At 40.6% G+C, this 16,354-nt stretch overlaps 1 protein-coding gene across 1 annotated transcript in view; it reads right to left on the bottom strand.

The window, feature by feature from the left end:
- Positions 1 to 16,354, bottom strand: part of LOC122805544 (transcriptional-regulating factor 1-like) — a 544,032-nt gene that overhangs the window by 35,910 nt on the left and 491,768 nt on the right. The window contains exons 10-11 of the mRNA XM_044075759.1: positions 10,416 to 10,562; positions 9,181 to 9,260 (exon numbers count right to left, since the gene is read on the bottom strand). Of these exons, the coding sequence (XP_043931694.1) occupies positions 9,181 to 9,260; positions 10,416 to 10,562 (227 nt within the window). The remainder of the gene's footprint in view (positions 1 to 9,180; positions 9,261 to 10,415; positions 10,563 to 16,354) is intronic.

Raw genomic sequence — 16,354 nt, 5'->3', positions numbered from 1 at the left:
GTGAATAGAATAATGAAGAAGTTCCTCCATACTTAAATTTTGCTGGGAATTCTCCTGTCTCTGGCTCCTATTGCACCCATGAGCTTTGGACACCCTCCCTTGCCTATGGCTACTCCTACCCTGATCCAGTCTATGGGTTTGGGGATGCTGGATCCAAGTTCTTCTGGATTGTCTGTGTCACATCCAAAGTTGTGCTCATCTTTGTCTGTGGTATTGTTTATGACCCAGTTGACTCCAATTTATGTGGAGCTGGATGGATCTTGGAGCTGAAGCTTCAATGTCAAGTCTGTGGGGTAAGAGTATGACTCTGAAGTTGTTGGAGCTATCTCTTCCCCTTGGAACCTTGATGTTAGACAGCTCTGCTCTGGCTTCAGTCTCTGAGCAAAGTTGGGAGGGTGGTGACCTTGGTCATGCTGGTGTGGCAGCTTCGGCTCCTACTGTGGTGGTTTTGGTTTCCCCCTTGGCATCAGCCTTCAAGGCAGTGGAGAGAGCTCTTTCCAAGGCTAGAAAATGAACATCTCTATCACTCTCAGCTCCATCCACTCTGCAACTGATAGCTGTGGGTCCTGATCCTGCACAGTCTATCCCATCAGGACAGCCAGTTCACAGTAACCTTGAGATGGTCCTCATTCAAGACACTACTACAGCCATGGTAGCAGTCAGATTAAAATGGGTCATAAAACATACATATCAGGGAAATGTAACACATAAGGCAGACTGCAAAAGGAACATTGTAAAACAACATACAACCCCACAAGGGGATTTGAACCTCCAACCACTGCACTGGCACAGTAGAAAACATTTAATGAGTACACTGAGCCATCAAAGCAGTTAGAATAAAGCAATGAGCTTTACTTTATTTCACATTTGCATAGTGACATGCTGCAATGCCTGGCTCATTTGCATGATTGAAGGCAAGACTGTAGCTCATGACAATGATATGACTTTCATTTTTGCCACTGATAGAAAGTATCATGTTTCATTGGTTATTCATTGGCATTGATTTTGCCCTCTGCAACCCATCACACAACTTATGACCACAGGAAGATGTTTTTTATAAGCCCTTTGTGGGCATGTCTGTGTTGTGTTTATCTGTTTTTGATCAGACTACAGGTTGGAAACAGGAATATAGGACAGAGATGAAAAGGGGAAGCCCACAGAAAGAGTAGAACACAGTGTGAGCAAATAATGAATGAGCAGGATGAAGATGGGATAGGAGCATACCTTTCAACTTTTTAGTACAATAATCTTGGATAATTATAATAATAGTTGTAACTGTTTCAGGACTTAAGCCCTCAGTGATTTGCTGGAATACTACCCTTTTTATGATGAACCATTTGAGATGATAATGAGTATGCTAGTTAAATATCTGGGAAGTTGAGAGTTAAGGTGGGAATATTTTTTGTGGGACAGGTGCCCTTTTACTTTTTTTTATGTTTACAGTAGGGAATTTGGGGAAGGAAGTCAGGGAAGTCAGAAGAAGTTAAGAAGGGGATGTAAGGTAGCAGAGCAAGACAAATAACTGATGGGGAGTGGGGTAACACAATGAGGGAGGGGGAACACAATGATGAAGAATACATCAGACAAGCAGAGGGAAGTTAATAGTGATGGGAGGATTATATAACATACATAGGTGGCCATAGACACAAAAGAAAGGGAACACCCAACTGGGGGATAGAAGGGAGTGTTCAAAGATGCAGTCTGTGCCAGATTAGAAGCAGTGGGATATTAGACTTCACCTTGGTAATCATCACCACTGGATCCTGCCACAAAAGGTGGAGTCAGTTCTGGGCAGGAAAGTGACTCATCCTATCGTCAGTGTGATGTGGGCATCCAATCTCCATTATGTCCCCCACAAGCACTGCTAGCTCCTGGCTGATGACAAGAGTGTCACCTCCACTTGCACTGCTACTGGCAGGTACCACTGCACCCCTGTACCACCCTCCAGTGCAAGTCTACTGACATAGGTGGTACAGATAGGGCAAAAGGTGTGGAGGCAACTGTGTCAGGTTGGGACCCAGATGTGTTGGGTGCCTCTGGTGGTGATGGTGCTACTGCTGCCACCTGTGGGAGGGAGATGACAGACCTTGCCAGTGGATTACATGCAGGTTGCTGTGCTGCTCCATATAATAGTAACAGAAATGGAGAGGAACAAAAACAAAAAATAACAATATAAATATATGAAAGAGAAAGGCTAGCGACCAAAAGGGTGGGGAAGAGAAATGCAAAAACAATGATCATTGCAATCTTAGCTTTGCTGATTCTAATACAGCAAAACATAATAACCTGTTAGTAGGAGGACTTATACAGGTGTGTCATCAGCCTGTTTGCCTGATCATAACAAATGGGGGGGGCTAAGGGAAAAGTAATCCTCACATGCAGTGTGACGTAAGACAGTGATGGTTTTATACTGAAAGCTTGAAATCCCAGATGCTTGAAACTTACAAGATCAAGCATAAATACTCAAATCTTGTAAGCTCAAAACAAACACAAGTTCAAAACAAAAGCAAAACACCTGTTTTTGCAAGTCCCCCTGCACCCCGCACCCCTTGCTACATATATATTTGAAATCCAAGATCACATCACAGTGGGGAAAGGATCAGTATTCCAATACGTACTGTGCTGCGATCTCACACTTTACGTTCTGGCAAAAAGAAACATTGTTACACCATTCCATTTCTTTTTGCCACTTTGAGCTCACACAATTTGAGCATTTTCAATCAGCCTTGTAAGTTTCAAGTATCTGGGATTTCAAGCTTTTCAGCTGGAATCAAGAATAATAATCTCATGAGCTGTTTATCAAAAGAACTCATCTGTACTTGTGGCCAGTGATGCTGTTTGACTTTTACAATAGCAGAATGTAGACAACACAATGAGCTACGTGTCCATTTATACAGAAGGAGGCCTGCAGAAGCTCACTTCTGACATTGCAAAATCATACTAATACCCATAAACTTGTCACATGTGGTACTGTTGTGTAAAGGTTATACGGACTTATTTTAATGGCTACAACTGTTATTATGCAAACACAAACATTTTTCATGACAGCTTGTATACTTACCATTGGAGCTTTAGCTTTAGTGTGCTTCTGTGCATCTCCCTGTTCCTTCCAACCTTGCAGGGGCTAGAGAAATAAATGGGGCATAATGTGATACTGGATGGTGACATGCAATGGAAGGTTATTTATTTAGCTAAAAGATAGGTGGTGACTGCACCCTAACATCAGCCTGCCATCTGCCAGAGGTTAGGCTTGCATCAGCTGAAGTCACTGGTGGTGTTGGTGCTGTTCCTCCCTGTGTGGGATGCCTTTAGCATCAGTGGCAGCCTTTGCCAAACAATTCCAGACATCAGTCTTATACTGTGACCCAGTATGGCCTCCCTGCAGAAATCTACAGTGCTAACGATTATGAAAGATTCCACAAAAATCATGGACTCCTCCTCACATCACCTCCCTCTCCTTCACAAGTTATAACATCTCACTTGAAAAAGCTCAGGAAAAATGGCAGGGAGCTGGTGCCCTGAACAGTTCTCCAAGTGTGATCTTGGACTTGGTGTAGTTAATTAGCAGGGGTTGTGGGAGTGTGTGTGCAGGTGGCTTGCCCCCCTGCAGAAACATAAAAAAAAAAGAAAAAGATTTTTTGTTTGTTTTTATTTCTTTTTCATTTACATTTCAAAGTTTCAAAACTTCGATCTTACGGTCTCGACACACACCAAGTCCAAGAGACATTTCTCCAAAGCCAACTTCATGCTTCTTAAGACAGAAGTGGCGAACTTCATGACACCCATGCAGATGGACAATACAGTTACGACTGCTGAATCCTACACAAATGCACTCTATAAGCACTTACACGAGTGCATGGATCGTGCTATCCCAAACGGAACCAAGACGCTGTCCTCCAAAAAAAGGAAGCCAATCTGGTGGTCCCCTGCCATAAACAAACTCTACAACAGAAGGAAGAAACTGTTGCAAAAGAAAGTAAAATACCATGAGTGGAGGAGCTGCCTGGTCAGCCTCAGTAAGAAGCTGAGATCCCTTATAAGATCCTCCAAAGCTAGCTACAAAAACAAAATCACCACTGATTCTAAGGGCAACCACAAAGCATTCTATAGCTATGTCAAGAATCTCAATTGCAACACCCAGATCTGCTCTGAGTTACAGCACAACGGCATGAAAATTACAGAACCAACTGATATTGCCAACATCCTGGCAGATAGGTTCAGTGCTTACTTTACCCCTCCCCCCTCACCCCCTAAAGGGCCCATATCAATACAGGAAGAATGCAGAGTCCCTGTAATCACATCTATGCAGGTAAAAGCTGCACTCTCTAAAGCCAAAAACACAGCATCCATGGGACGGGACAACATCCCAAGCTGCGTTTTACACGAACTTCAGAACGAACTGGCTCCCCACCTAAGCACCACGTTCAATCAAAGTCTCACGTCAGGCTTTGTGCCCACTGAATGGTGCACAGCAACACAGCAACAGTTATTCCAGTTAACAAAGGGGGAGCCATCACTGATCCTGGGAACTATCGCCTTATTAGCCTGATGAGCCAGGTCTGCAAAGCCATGGAATGTATCATCATGGAACTCATAAACAAAGACATTGGTAACCTCCAAACTCTGGACCCCACCCATTTCAGGTTTGTGAAAGGCATATTATGCCTTCTGAACCTGATCAACTTCTTTGAGACAGTCACTAAAGCCGTAGATGAGGGTAAGGTGGTTCACACAGCCTATCTTGACCTCACCAAGGCTTTCGACACCATCACCCATTCTGGAAATATAGCTAAACTCACTAAACTAGGTGTAAATCCCAACATCACAAGATGGGTTTCCAACTGGCTCACTGACAGAACCCGCACTGTAAAAGTTGCAGACTCCAAATCTGACTTCAAACCAGTGACAAGTGGAGTACCACAGGGTTCACTCCTGGGACCTCCCCTGTTTGGCATCTACTTCTCTGAAGTACAAGCTATCACAGAAGGCCTCTGGCTAGCGAAGGTTGCAGATGACTGCAAACTAGGAGCCGTAGTCGAGTCCCCAAATGATGTGGACATCCTACAGAAGGGCCTCATTGAGACATATGCCTGCTGTCAGAGGCATGGCCTCAAGATCAATGCCAAAAAGTGCATTTTCATCCCCTTTGGTAAAAACTCTGTACCCATGAACTACCACATAAATGGCAGTCAACTTAATGCCAAATGTGTGATAAAAGACCTTGGGACCCAGGTGGACAGTAGTCTCTCCTTTGATAATCACATGGCTACAGTAGTCAGGAAATCCTTATATGTGGCACACCTCATCACAAAAGGGTTCTTATCCAGGAAAAAAGAAAACATTGTTCCCCTCTAGTCGGCACTCATTAGACCCATTATAGAGTAGAATGCCCCTTTGGGAATGCACCTCACAAGACATCTGCAGCAGCTGGAAAGGCCACAGAAGTACCTCACAAAGAGGATTACTGGCCTCAAACAGATGCCCTACACTGACCGTCTCAAAAAACTCCAGCTTTACTCTATAGCATATCGCCTACTCCAAGGAGATCTCTGCCTAACATATAAAGCTATGTTAAACCCAGAGCTGTTGGACATGCTACACCTTAAGAAATCCCAGTCCCTCTGAGCTACACACTCTAGGGACCTAAACCTTGTCATCACAATAAACAGGACATGCTAGAGGGATAGATTCTTGTCCCAGAGACTTACTATACTCTGGAACAAGCTACACATCTATGTCAAGCAAAGTTCCTCATTAGTGCTCCTCAAGAAAAATCTTGATGAGTCGATGGGAAATAGGAAATACACCCCGATCACTTCTGTGGCTGTGCTAGACAGGGGCACAGGAAATTAACTTTCTTGGGTGGCGTAAGCCAGGGAACCTTGTTGGCTAGGCTTACTTAGACCCTTGGTCCGGTAGGCTAGTACCTACCTATGAACCTATGAATATGCATATAGTAATCTGCAATGAAGGGATTCCTAGTTACGTTGATGCTTGGACTTGGACGTTCTTATGCATTATGATGATTTGCCTGTTATTTCTGGAACCCTGTTAAAGAAAATGGTGTTATAATGCACAAAATGTAATTCTGCCTTCTAGCTTACAACTCCCCATTACATTTGGACCTACAATAATCTAATTTTAAATAACACTGACATTTAATTAAAATTAATCAAATTACGTTTATAATTAACATTAGCTGTAGCAATAGATAAAATTAATTTAAAAAGAAATAAAAATGTAAAACTAATTTGTATTTAACATTTAAAATGAAATGAAAGAATGAATTAGCAATTAAAATCTAACATTTACATTTTATTTAAAATTAGCTTAAACATTAAACCGAGTTTAATTTAATTTAATTTAAAATTAACTTAAAATTAATTTAAATATCTGGAAAAATTGCAATTTGAAATTCAATTTCAACTTAATTAGTTAATTAAAATGAATTTCAATTTAAAATTTCGTTAACATTTAAGATTATGGGGGATTCAGAAAAGCTTATGGTGATGTCGAAGCCTTATATCAGAAGGTTTCTGATTTGTAGATTGGTCTACTGCTACTAATTTTCCTCTCTGGGGAACTGTAGCATAGAGATTGATCCTGCTGGAAGCCACATGCTAATGTGGCAGTCCAGGGGAATGGCTAGTGCTAATAAGCCATGTGCTCACCACATAAGAATGTTCCTGGCTCATGATTTATTTGTGTTGAGTAAAATTTTACTGTTGGAGGAAGAAGTGAACGCTGCCAAAGACAGTGTTCATCCATTGACTCGTATGTGAGTAGCCATGGTGTAGATAAATACAGCAAAACTGCATGGATAGTGGTGTGTCAGAGTATTTATGTGTGTGTACATGTGTGTGTGCATGTCTGTAGGGGCATGAATGAGACTAAGTGCATGTGTGTTTGTGAATGCATGTCTACCTCTCTGTTTGTCTGATTTGGTAGTCACCCTACATGGGTTAGTTAGGGGATGCTGAGTCCGTCTGTGTGTGTATGTGTGTGTGTGTGTGTGTGAATATGTCTGTGTGTGCATTTACTAATGTAATGCAGGGGTAGCTAGAGAGAACACTAGTGAGGTCAGGTCTTACAGTATAGTTTTCGATTTAGAAACATGGCAATGAGGTGTGGCTTTCAGTGTTTCTGAATCAGAATTTTTCTTTGTCACACTAATTGACCAGCCTGCATTGGGCATTTAGCATAGGCAAAAAGGAATGCTTTGAATCCTGGGGAATACTGTGGATATAAAAAAGTGTACACACCCCTGTTAAAATGCCAGGTTTTTGTGATATAAAAAATGAGACCACAATAAATCATTTCAAAACCTTTCCCACCATTAATGTGACCTATAACCTGTACACTTCAATTGAAAAAAAAAAAAAACAATCTGTTAGAGGAAAAAATACAAAAAATAAAAAACATACAATAAGCTGGTTGCATAAGTGTGCACACCCTTAAACTAACACTTTGTTGAAGCACATATTCTCTGTTCGTATATTACCTTGTCGCATCAATCCTAACAAATGTATTTCTTTACAGTAAAATATATATATATATATATATATATATATATATATATATATATATATATATATATATATATATATATATACTGTAGTAACTACAGAGGGATTAAATTGATCAGTCACAACATGAATTTATGGGAAAGAGTAGTGGAAGCTAGGTTAAGAAGGGAGGTGATGATTAGTGATCAGCAGTATGGTTTCATGCCAGGAAAGAGCACTACAGATGCAATGTTTGCTCTGAGTGTGTTGTTGGAGAAATACAGAGAAGGTCAGAAGGAGTTGCATATGACAAGGTGCCTAGAGAGGAGTTGTGGTATTGTATGAGGAAGTCAGGAGTGTCAGAGAAGTATGTAAGAGTGGTACATGATATGTATGAGGGCAGTGTGACAGTGGTGAGGTCTGCGGTGGGAGTGACAGATGAGTTTAAGGTGGAGGTGGGATTACATCAAGGTTCAGCTCTGAGTCCTTTCTTATTTGTAATGGTGATGGACAGGTTGACAGACGAGATCAGACAGGAGTCCCCGTGGACTATGATGTTTGCAGATGACATTGTGATCTGTAGTGAGAGTAGGAAACAGGTGGAAGAGACCTTGGAGAGGTGGAGATATGCTCTAGAGAGAAGAGGAATAAAGGTTAGCAGGACTAAGACAGAATATATGTGTGTGAATGAGAGGGAGGATAGAGGAATTGTGAGGATGCAGGGAGTAGAGGTGGCGAAGGTGGATAAATTTAAATACTTGGGATCAACAGTTCAGAGTAATGGTGAGTGTGGAAGAGAGGTGAAGAAGAGAGTACAGGCAAGATGGAGTGGGTGAAGAAGAGTGTCAGGAGTGATTTGTGACAGACGAGTACCAGTAAGAGTGAAAGGGAAGGTCTACAAGAGGGTAGTGAGACCAGCTATGTTATATGGGTTGGAGACAGTGGCACTGACAAAAGGCAGGAGTCAGAGCTTGACGTGGCAGAGTTGAAGATGTTAAGATTTGCACTGGGTGTGACCAGGATGGACAGGATTAGGAATAAGTATATTAGAGGGTCAGCCCAGGTTGGAAGGTTTGGAGACAAAGCCAGAGAGGCAAGATTACATTGGTTTGGACATGTGCTGAGGAGGGATGCAGAGTATATTGGGAAAAAGATGCTCAGGATTAAGCTGCCAGGTAACAGGAAAAGAGGAAGGCCTAAGATAAGGTTTATGGATGTGGTGAGAGAGGACAGGAAGAAATGGAAACAGTTGGTCTGCTGTGGCAACCCCTGACGGGAGGAGCCGAAAGAAGAAGAAGACACACACGCACACACACACACACACACACACACACACACTTCGTATATCCAGCTGTACGGTATTGTATCTGTGCCTTTGACCAGTGTCTGGCTAGAAAGATGCCGTAGACTAGTTTACTTACCTAGTTATCAAATAAAGTACTAAGATACAAACCACATTTATAACATGTAACAGCTGCAGTGTTAACATATAACCTTGGCATAGTTTTCCTTAACTAGGAGTAAGTGTAGTTATTAGTACATAGCCTGTTAGTGTAAGCACTATACTTGATAGGTTCATTTTTTATCACTGTACTACTAACATGTAAACTTGATGACTGGCATAAAATGAAGTAGCAAACTCATCACCTTTGCAGAACTACCCAATTATACTTACTTTCCACATTGTTTACAGGGGAAGCTCCCATTTGCATTTCCAGCTGGACTTGCATTTCCCTCTCCAAGCTGATGATTTGGCTGTTATTTAAGAAAAACGAATGAGGAAAAAGTTAGGCTACAGTGCACAACAGGTGGCCTGCTTATAACAAATGCAATTCCACATTTTTAATTTGCCTTTGATAACTCTGTGTCATGTTATGATAACAATGTGGTTCTGCTGCTGTTCACATACCTCAGAAATATTCATGCACTGGCTGCACTAAATGTGGCCATAAGTGAAGCATGTATGTGGCTGTGGTAATATACAGAGGGAACCCTTTAGTGTTAATGTGTAGGACTATGAATAATGTCAATGCAGCCTGAAGACTGAACTTTACTTCTAGAATAGCCCTGAAATTAGGAAATCATACCTAACTGGCCTTATCCCTTTATAAAAGAAAAAAGGCATTTAAAACACAAAGACCTTGAGGTGCAGATTGTGACAAATGCATTTTGGAATTCATTTCTGTAAGTGTCATATATTATCCTTGGAGCTGTAAATTAAGTTAAATGTGCTTAAAGTTGACATCTGTGTTGTTGACATAATTTGACAAAACAGATGATCGACAGTATTACAAGATCACTACAATACTGGGGTTGGTGAATAGGCCCTTTCCTGGTATTGTGCAAATTTGAATGTATATCTAACAGGGCATGTATGAAGTGTAGGGGGATTGGTCCCTACAAAAATGCTGCTTTTAACTTGCATGCTCAAAGATTATCGCTCAAAACATGCATATTGAAACACTGGACATTTTTTATACAACTCTTTTTATCGATATTAACAATGTCAACATTTGGGTGTTTGGATTATTTTTAGAAAAGCCATTCTCTTATAGTTCCCATCCTTCTTCTCGGTAGCAGTATATAGCACCATCTCCTGCTATGGCTTAATGATACGCAATCAGCTGTGTCTTAAGTCATCATCTAGGGCAGCAAGATTTGATGACAATGCATTGTCTACAGGTCTCTCCAACATTTCAACTTCACAGCACACAGACGACTCACTTATGTTGTAGTACTTTAGTTACAACTTTACTCTGTCTAGATTGAAGTTAAGAAATAAAATGAGCTTATCCAGCTTCATTTAATGCATGAATTGTATGACTTGAGATCTGTGTTGCTTGGCCTTTATTGTGACAAATTAATTACATAGAATGATCTCATTTCTCCTGCCTACATATACATTTTTACCTCTAGGTACTGCTGTTGGTGTGAACTGGGACTTTTCCATTCTTCCTCTTCTTCGTGCGGCTGTAACCTTGGCTTCTTATACCATTTTGGAACCTTCTTATAAAGGTAGTAATACTCAATGCATTGGGAAAGTCGCTTGGTTTTTAGCTATTAAAGAAAAAAGCATACATTAGCTAATATTATTACTTCACAAACAGACACAAAATGGTACTTAGAAATTCCTTCAGTTTCAAAAGTACTGAATGCTTACTTATGCATTTACATGTGTTTAGGTAAATCAGATTTACTAGTGACATTGAACAGAACAGTACCACCCACACACACTTATACAGACCTCTGTATGTATAAAATAGTATTAACATATAGAGAAGAACTGGCTATCTAAAAGCATTTGTGGGATATTTCATAAATGTATCATCTATACTTTCATTTAAACTGTAGTGTGTCTGAACATATATGAAGTCTTCATTAGTAAAAAATCAGATGGTATTTTGATACTACGCAATGGATTAATAAAACAATGGATGGTGTTTTGATGCCATGAAATTGTTTTTGATAAATACTGCAGTGGTGCAGCGGTTAGCATTGTTGCCTCACAGCAAGAGGTTCCCCTGTTCGATTCTCAGCTGGAGCGCCTTCTGTGTGGAGTCTGCATGTCTTCCCTGTGGTTGAGAGACATCTAAAGACATGCAGGTAGGTGGGTGCATGAATGGGTGTGCCTTCTTTGAAGGTTGGGCATCGGGCTGGCAACTCGGCACCGAAAAAATCCACTGCCAGTCATTAGCAGACTGGAGTTCCGCTGTGGCAACCCCTAACCAGGAAAAGCCGAAAGACAAATAACAACTTACTATGCATTTGGTTCCTGCAGTCACATGCCATCCTGCACGCAGAGTGAACGTGGTACCTGAAATCAATTTTCTTTTATGAGAACCCCAGTCATTCGACCTTATTTGTGAAATGGATTTATAGGTACAATCCTGTATGAATTAGGGAAAGCCCCCACCCTGATGCAGGGAGTTTCAGCCTCTACATTTCCTTAACTAATATAATTTACTCTGAGGTTGCACAATCTCTGTGAAATTAAACAGTTTGTAGATTTTAATCCATTCAGTGGAATGTGTTTTGGAGACTGAGATCTGTGTGCAAGCAAGTCAAAATGAATGAAGAACTGGGGAATCTATGCAAGTGAACAAACTGTGAAGAATACAACAGAGGAAGTATTTATATATTTATATAGCTGTATACATATATTCTGTGCACCTTTCCTGAATTAGATGGCCCTGTGAGAATCACTTTCTGGAAGTGGTGATGTTTGTGACAAGTGTGCTGTATGTGAAAATCATGAGAACTGTCTGGGTGCTGTGCAGACACATTGGTTTTAATTGCCGGTGCATTAGACACTACATGGCAATTCATGGAATGATAGTCTTTCTTTTTGATATACCTCTGTGACGGTGAAGCAGGTATAATCTTTATTGGCACATGTGTGGAATCTATGGTGGCTGTCTCCTCTCTTGTCCTGAGAAACCTGATTTGCTCATCTACATACAGAAGCATTACATCAAGACTGATTTCTCTGATAAACCTAATGTATTCCCAGCTGGTCTTGGACTAGGATAGCGAATGTTACACATAGTTTTTGTATACAGAGGGACTGGAATGCCATTCAGTCCTCCTGTATTTGCATCTATGTGGAATAGGTCCATCAGGCTCCTTATAATGTCCCAAACAACACAGAACTGCTCAACTATCTCCTGGTCAATCAAATTGTAATAGGTTATCTATTGTCTAGAGTGCTGTTTTGCTGCCATTTGCTTTGTAGTGCTATTAAATGGGAGTTAGCTATGCTAAGTATAAGAAAATGTTGCTGTACAAGTCCTGCTGATCATTACTGCAGTCTGAATTGCAGATAATTTCCTGTGTGCTGTGGCCTTTGTTCAGAGTCATGAAGCCTGGTTTGCAAGAACCTCCAGATACGACTGAATCATGACACTGTTTTGATTGTGTACATTTGTGTGTCTTACTTCCTCATTTGTGTATGTGCTTGCTTTCATTTGCACCTCATTATGTGGTCATTTGCATATGTAATATGATGCACTTCACCACTTGGTGTACTGATGCACACGTTTAGAAACTGCAAAAACCCTGTAGAAAGCTGCTAACTACACAACTACCTGCTCTGTACTGTGCAGCTTGATTATGAATTCCAGCCATAGTCTTCAGAGACTACTCTCCCACGTCCTGTTCCAGTCAGAGTTCCAGCTTATGTTTCAAATGTCTTTTAGGGGGTCATAAATTCAAACTGAGACAGTATTACCTCTGTATTTTCCTTCTGTAGGATATGTGAATTGCAAAGAAAAACAGACACCAAAACTGTAATCCAACATTTCTACTAACACACTGTCAACCTTGGGTCAGCAAAAGATATTTTCAGATCATACCTCTCAACTTTTCAGAATTTTGCAGAATGTCTCTGATTTTTGTCTCATATTTTTGCCCTGTCACTCATAAAATTTTAGATTTTCTGGCAAATCACTAAGGATTATAGTTAATCAGTGATGCCCAATTACAGTTTTATAGTTTGTATTGGTCAGAAAATACATGTTGATGCAAAACCTGTTAATTTAGTAACTTTTTAAGTGAATTGGAGTACCTGGCCTTGAGAAAACAGTACATCTCCTTTGGCAGTGGATAATTACAGCTGTGCAGCTCTACCCCTCCCCCCAGTGACTGCTTTCTAGACTTTCAGCAGCTACAAGACTCCAGGCAAAGTGCTATTCTCCACAGCAGCAAATTGCAAAAAAATGGCAAATGTAAATAACCCAGTTTTAGTGACTGGAGTCATCTCCTTACTATATAGCATTACAAACTTTACAGAGTTTGAGGCAAATAGTGTGCTGTTTTTATAGTTAGTTTAATTCATAAACACCACCCTTTGAAATTTCCTTGAAAATGAGAATGCCAGACATGACATTATGAAAGACTGTACCCACAATCCCTCACTTCCTACATTGGTGTAGAAGCTACCATTTTCCATGCCAGCTGCAGCAATAAGGGAGTCTTATATCCTAGTAAGACAATTTGTTGGCTATTTCTTACAGAAGGAACACCCATTCTTGAAATGTTAACATATCTGATGCTCTGTTAATGAAACCATAGTGTAAATAAGTAGTTGTTCTAAGAAGTATGGTGCTCTTGGTCACCCAGAATGTTTTGCATGTTTATGTAAGTTATTGCCGATAACTAACTTGACATCATTTTGTGGGTGTTGTCATAAGGAAAAACTAAGTCAGCAGCAAAACTAAAACAGCAAACAAAATGTCATAATCTTTTTGTTTTCAAACTACTTACTCGTTTAACATCAGGATTATATCCAGAAATTAAATTAGCTGTAAAACAGAAAGTGTGAGAAATGTAACAATACATTTTAATTTCTAATGCTATGGTGTTGTAATACATTACATTATTTGTCTCTGGTGTCTGTGGGTGAAGATAGCAGCCATATCGCACTATTCCAAAATCAGAAGACAAACAAAGACACTCTGTTTGTGCCTACAGTTAACTGTATGTTCCACAAAGTGACTGCAAAGTGTAACCAAAAAAAAAACCAGAATCAGTAATCCACCTAATCGCTATACGCAATTTCAACCCAGCTAGCCTCTGTGTTACCCATACACTTCTTAGCTTCACTGTTACTTAACCTTCCAAAGGTTTCAAAAGTAGTTTATGGCCATGACAGACTTTCATTGCCCTCTGAGGTGAACTTGCTCTGCTGCTCTACCCTATCACAATTCCCGTTCCACCCTTACTGTACATTTAGACTAATCTGACCATACCTCTGACACATTTCCCATCCCACCCTTACTGTACATTTAAACTAATCTGACCATACCTCTGACACATTTCCCATCCCACCCTTACTGTACATTTAAACTAATCTGACCATACCTCTGACACATTTCCCATCCCACCCTTACTGTACATTTAAACTAATCTGACCATACCTCTGACACATTTCCCATCCCACCCTTACTGTACATTTAAACTAATCTGACCATACCTCTGACACATTTCCCATCCCACCCTTACTGTACATTTAAACTAATCTGACCATACCTCTGACACATTTCCCATCCCACCCTTACTGTACATTTAAACTAATCTGACCATACCTCTGACACATTTCCCATCCCACCCTTACTGTACATTTAAACTAATCTGACCATACCTCTGACACATTTCCCATCCCACCCTTACTGTACATTTAAACTAATCTGACCATACCTCTGACACATTTCCCATCCCACCCTTACTGTACATTTAAACTAATCTGACCATACCTCTGACACATTTCCCATCCCACCCTTACTGTACATTTAAACTAATCTGACCATACCTCTGACACATTTCCCATCCCACCCTTACTGTACATTTAAACTAATCTGACCATACCTCTGACACATTTCCCATCCCACCCTTACTGTACATTTAAACTAATCTGACCATACCTCTGACACATTTCCCATCCCACCCTTACTGTACATTTAAACTAATCTGACCATACCTCTGACACATTTCCCATCCCACCCTTACTGTACATTTAAACTAATCTGACCATACCTCTGACACATTTCCCATCCCACCCTTACTGTACATTTAAACTAATCTGACCATACCTCTGACACATTTCCCATCCCACCCTTACTGTACATTTAAACTAATCTGACCATACCTCTGACACATTTCCCATCCCACCCTTACTGTACATTTAAACTAATCTGACCATACCTCTGACACATTTCCCATCCCACCCTTACTGTACATTTAAACTAATCTGACCATACCTCTGACACATTTCCCATCCCACCCTTACTGTACATTTAAACTAATCTGACCATACCTCTGACACATTTCCCATCCCACCCTTACTGTACATTTAAACTAATCTGACCATACCTCTGACACATTTCCCATCCCACCCTTACTGTACATTTAAACTAATCTGACCATACCTCTGACACATTTCCCATCCCACCCTTACTGTACATTTAAACTAATCTGACCATACCTCTGACACATTTCCCATCCCACCCTTACTGTACATTTAAACTAATCTGACCATACCTCTGACACATTTCCCATCCCACCCTTACTGTACATTTAAACTAATCTGACCATACCTCTGACACATTTCCCATCCCACCCTTACTGTACATTTAAACTAATCTGACCATACCTCTGACACATTTCCCATCCCACCCTTACTGTACATTTAAACTAATCTGACCATACCTCTGACACATTTCCCATCCCACCCTTACTGTACATTTAAACTAATCTGACCATACCTCTGACACATTTCCCATCCCACCCTTACTGTACATTTAAACTAATCTGACCATACCTCTGACACATTTCCCATCCCACCCTTACTGTACATTTAAACTAATCTGACCATACCTCTGACACATTTCCCATCCCACCCTTACTGTACATTTAAACTAATCTGACCATACCTCTGACACATTTCCCATCCCACCCTTACTGTACATTTAAACTAATCTGACCATACCTCTGACACATTTCCCATCCCACCCTTACTGTACATTTAAACTAATCTGACCATACCTCTGACACATTTCCCATCCCACCCTTACTGTACATTTAAACTAATCTGACCATACCTCTGACACATTTCCCATCCCACCCTTACTGTACATTTAAACTAATCTGACCATACCTCTGACACATTTCCCATCCCACCCTTACTGTACATTTAAACTAATCTGACCATACCTCTGACACATTTCCCATCCCACCCTTACTGTACATTTAAACTAATCTGACCATACCTCTGACACATTTCCCATCCCACCCTTACTGTACATTTAAACTAATCTGACCATACCTCTGACACATTTCCCATCCCACCCTTACTG

The sequence above is a fragment of the Protopterus annectens genome, chromosome 6.part1 (genome assembly GCF_019279795.1).
Source record: "Protopterus annectens isolate FY-2018-M chromosome 6.part1, PAN1.0, whole genome shotgun sequence".
Lineage (NCBI taxonomy): Eukaryota > Metazoa > Chordata > Ceratodontiformes > Protopteridae > Protopterus > Protopterus annectens.
This window is presented reverse-complemented; position numbering and strand designations above follow the sequence as displayed.